General features: G+C 63.5%; 1 protein-coding gene across 1 annotated transcript; it reads right to left on the bottom strand.

Moving 5' to 3' along the window:
* Nucleotides 1-68: 68 nt before the first annotated feature.
* On the bottom strand, nt 69-2,190 carry EMIHUDRAFT_234185 (hypothetical protein; the record flags this gene model as incomplete). Its single annotated transcript, XM_005781463.1, has 2 exons — nt 69-82; nt 1,587-2,190. The coding sequence occupies 2 exons, from the start codon at nt 2,188-2,190 to the stop codon at nt 69-71; spliced, it is 618 nt and encodes a 205-aa protein (XP_005781520.1).
* Between the last annotated feature and the right edge of the window lie 1,334 nt (nt 2,191-3,524).

Genomic DNA, 3,524 nt, shown 5'->3' with positions numbered 1-3,524 from the left:
GGCACAGCACGAGGCGAAACGCGGCGAGGTAGTCGGAGTCTGCCAGTCCATCGCTCGTCCACGGCACGTTAAGGTTCCGTCCCTGCCCGCCGCCGCCGCCGGTCTCGCACGCAGCACCGGTCTCGGGGTACCACCGCTCGCCTGTTCACAGCCTGCAGGTGTGAAGAGACGCTGTTCACAGCGCCGGTCTCGGGGTACCACCGCTCGCCTGTTCGCAGCCTGCAGGTGTGAAGAGACGCTGTTCACAGCGCCGGTCTCGGGGTACCACCGCTCGCCTGTTCACAGCCTGCAGGTGTGAAGAGACGCTGTTCACAGCGCCGGTCTCGGGGTACCACCGCTCGCCTGTTCACAGCCTGCAGGTGTGAAGAGACGCTGTTCACAGCGCCGGTCTCGGGGTACCACCGCTCGCCTGTTCACAGCCTGCAGGTGTGAAGAGACGCTGTTCACAGCGCCGGTCAAGGGGTACCACCGCTCGCCTGTTCACAGCCTGCAGGTGTGAAGAGACGCTGTTCACAGCGCCGGTCTCGGGGTACCACCGCTCGCCTGTTCACAGCCTGCAGGTGTGAAGAGACGCTGTTCACAGCGCCGGTCTCGGGGTACCACCGCTCGCCTGTTCACAGCCTGCAGGTGTGAAGAGACGCTGTTCACAGCGCCGGTCAAGGGGTACCACCGCTCGCCTGTTCACAGCCTGCAGGTGTGAAGAGACGCTGTTCACAGCGCCGGTCTCGGGGTACCACCGCTCGCCTGTTCACAGCCTGTAGGTGTGAAGAGACGCTGTTCACAGCGCCGGTCAAGGGGTACCACCGCTCGCCTGTTCACAGCCTGCAGGTGTGAAGAGACGCTGTTCACAGCGCCGGTCTCGGGGGACCACCGCTCGCCTGTTCACAGCCTGCAGGTGTGAAGAGACGCTGTTCACAGCGCCGGTCAAGGGGTACCACCGCTCGCCTGTTCACAGCCTGCAGGTGTGAAGAGACGCTGTTCACAGCGCCGGTCTCGGGGGACCACCGCTCGCCTGTTCACAGCCTGTAGGTGTGAAGAGACGCTGTTCACAGCGCCGGTCTCGGGGTACCACCGCTCGACCGAAGCGGTGCAGGGAGATGTAGAGGCAGCGACCTGCGTGCTGGAGACGCCGACATGAGGGCGGGGAGACGGTCTTGCGCAGTGTGTGTTCAGAGCACCGCGTGTAGACAACGGATGGGAGTACAGTGAGAACACAGCGGAACACAGCGGAACACAGCGGCGGAGGACGTGTCCTACCGAGTGCTGGGTGGGGTACATGAAGACGTAGTCGGCTTCTAGAGGCAGCGGCCCTCCTCGTAGAAGAGGCTCTGCGTGCCGTTACCTATTCACAGCAGTGGGTGTGAAGAGACGCTGTTCACACCCCTCCGGGCGGGGCTCTGCGCCCCAGAAGAGAAGAGAAGAGAAGAGAAGAGCGTGCTGCTGCTTGCGAGGCACCGACGGCAGCTATCTCCCCATATCTCCCCATATCTCCCCGTTTCCCCGATAGGTTACCGTGGTGGACATCCCAATCGAGGATGGCAACCTATTCACAGCAGTGGGTGTGAAGAGACGCTGTCAAAACTTACCGTGGCGGACATCCCAATCGAGGATGGCAACCTTCTTCGCGTCGCCGGAGGCGAGAACGACCCCTGCCGCCACCGCCACCGAGTTGTAGAAGCAGAAGCCCTCGGCGTGGTGGCCGTCGGTCGGGTCAGCGCCCGCGTGGTGCCCTGGAGGCCGCACAATGGCAAAGGCGGGCGGCGCGCGGCGTCGAGCCTTGTCGCCGGGCGATGCGCGGGTGGCGGTGGCATTCTTCGAGTCCTGCAGCACGCCCACCGCCGCGTCGATCACGCAGCCGCAGGCCAGCCGCGCGGCCGCGTCGGCGTGCCCCGAGTAGTAGACGCCTCCCGGCCCGTCAGGCTCGCACAGCTCACGGTTCGTCGGGTCGGCGCGGGCGGCGGCTGTCATGCGACCGACCTCGTCGATGTGGCGCTGCGTGTGGACGGTGCGCAGCTCCTCGTCCGACGCGCTGTGGCCCGGGAGTACTTGCACCGAGCCGAGCAGCCCGGCGCGGTCCAAGTGCTCGTAGACGTCGCTGGCGCGGGTTCGCTTTTCGACATGAGCCCACGGGTGCGTGTGGGTCGACATCTCGGGGTTGTAGTAGAGCTTGGGCTTCGCGCCGCGGGGCATGGCGCGGCACAATTTTGAGGAGCACGAGCCGTGAGAAGAACCCGCGCACGGTGGCAACAGGAGCCACAGCGACGATGCACAACAGGCCCCCGTGATTTGGCAGCGAAACCTCGAGACCGTTTCGTTAGTCCGGACGCGACCCACTTCGCCACAGACGGTCCCGCGCCTCGCCGCTATGACCGCTGCACGGCCCATACCGTCCGCTGTGCAGCGGTCTTTGTCCGGAGTGAAAAGTCCAACGCACTTTCGTCGGTGACGGTGTCCTCCAACCTGCGCCGCGCTCGGCGAACCTCGACAGCGCCTTCGGTGGCATGCATCTCTTTGCGCCTGAAGCCTGGAAAGCAGCTCCTCTGCTGCTCACACGCTCTGCACACAGATGGCACAGCCTACTATGCGGCCGCCACAGCTGTGACAGCGATGGGCTCGCCCTCACTGTCCCTCAGTCACTTGTGCTGCGGCTTGTGCGGGCTTGTGTGAAGCGCTGAGCGATACTGATTTACTGTGCTCGGCGACTCTCTGCCGGCACACTGTGAGACCATGGGTGTGAGGTAAAACCACGGTACCAGCGCTTGGCCACATTGGCCCTGAGGTCAGATCCTTCATGTCTACTCTGTTGATGACAAGACTTTTTGGCCTGTACGAGGGTTTCCTCTCGCACCCTACCTGGTTTCCTTTCCGTGTTTCCTGCTCGTTTCCCTACAACACCCTCTAGTTTCCTCGGGAAACCCCGGGGAAACTCCGTGGAATTCGTCATTTTGGGGGGGCTCTGAGCCGTGTCTGAGGCTGTTTTGGGGCCAAAATCGGCAAAATACCGGGTATTTTGCGGGTATACCTGGAAAACCCCGGTATACCTGGAAAATACCTGGGTATCGTGCCGATTTCCTCAATTTTGCCCCAGATTTTGCCCCAGACCAGCTCTCAGACTCAGGGAAACTCGCGAGTTTCCCGAGGGAAACTCGAGAGAAACAGAATGGAGCACCAAACACCCTCTGGTTTCCCTGGAAACTTCCGGAAACGCAAAGTGCTGGGGACCCTCTGGTTTCCCTCTGGGTTGCCGGAAACCCTCGTACAGGCCAAAAGACTTTCTACTCGCTGGAGCCGAGAGAGAGAGAGAGCGAAACCGCCAATGGCCGTTATCCGTTAGTGCGGACGTCGCCGCGGCTCGCCTCTGCCGCGGCGGCTGCTGCGCGCACGCGGCGGCGCCGCTCTCTCGCGAGACGGCTGGCGAAGCGGCTCGCCGACGACGTACGGTGCGCTCGTCCGACGGTCCGCAGCGTGGCGTGCGCGGCGTTGAGCGCCGCTCTGCGAGCGCCTCTGCGCCTGCACTGCCTGTC

The sequence above is a fragment of the Emiliania huxleyi genome (assembly GCF_000372725.1).
Source record: "Emiliania huxleyi CCMP1516 chromosome Unknown EMIHUscaffold_201, whole genome shotgun sequence".
Taxonomy (NCBI): Eukaryota; Haptophyta; order Isochrysidales; family Noelaerhabdaceae; genus Emiliania; species Emiliania huxleyi.
This window is presented reverse-complemented; position numbering and strand designations above follow the sequence as displayed.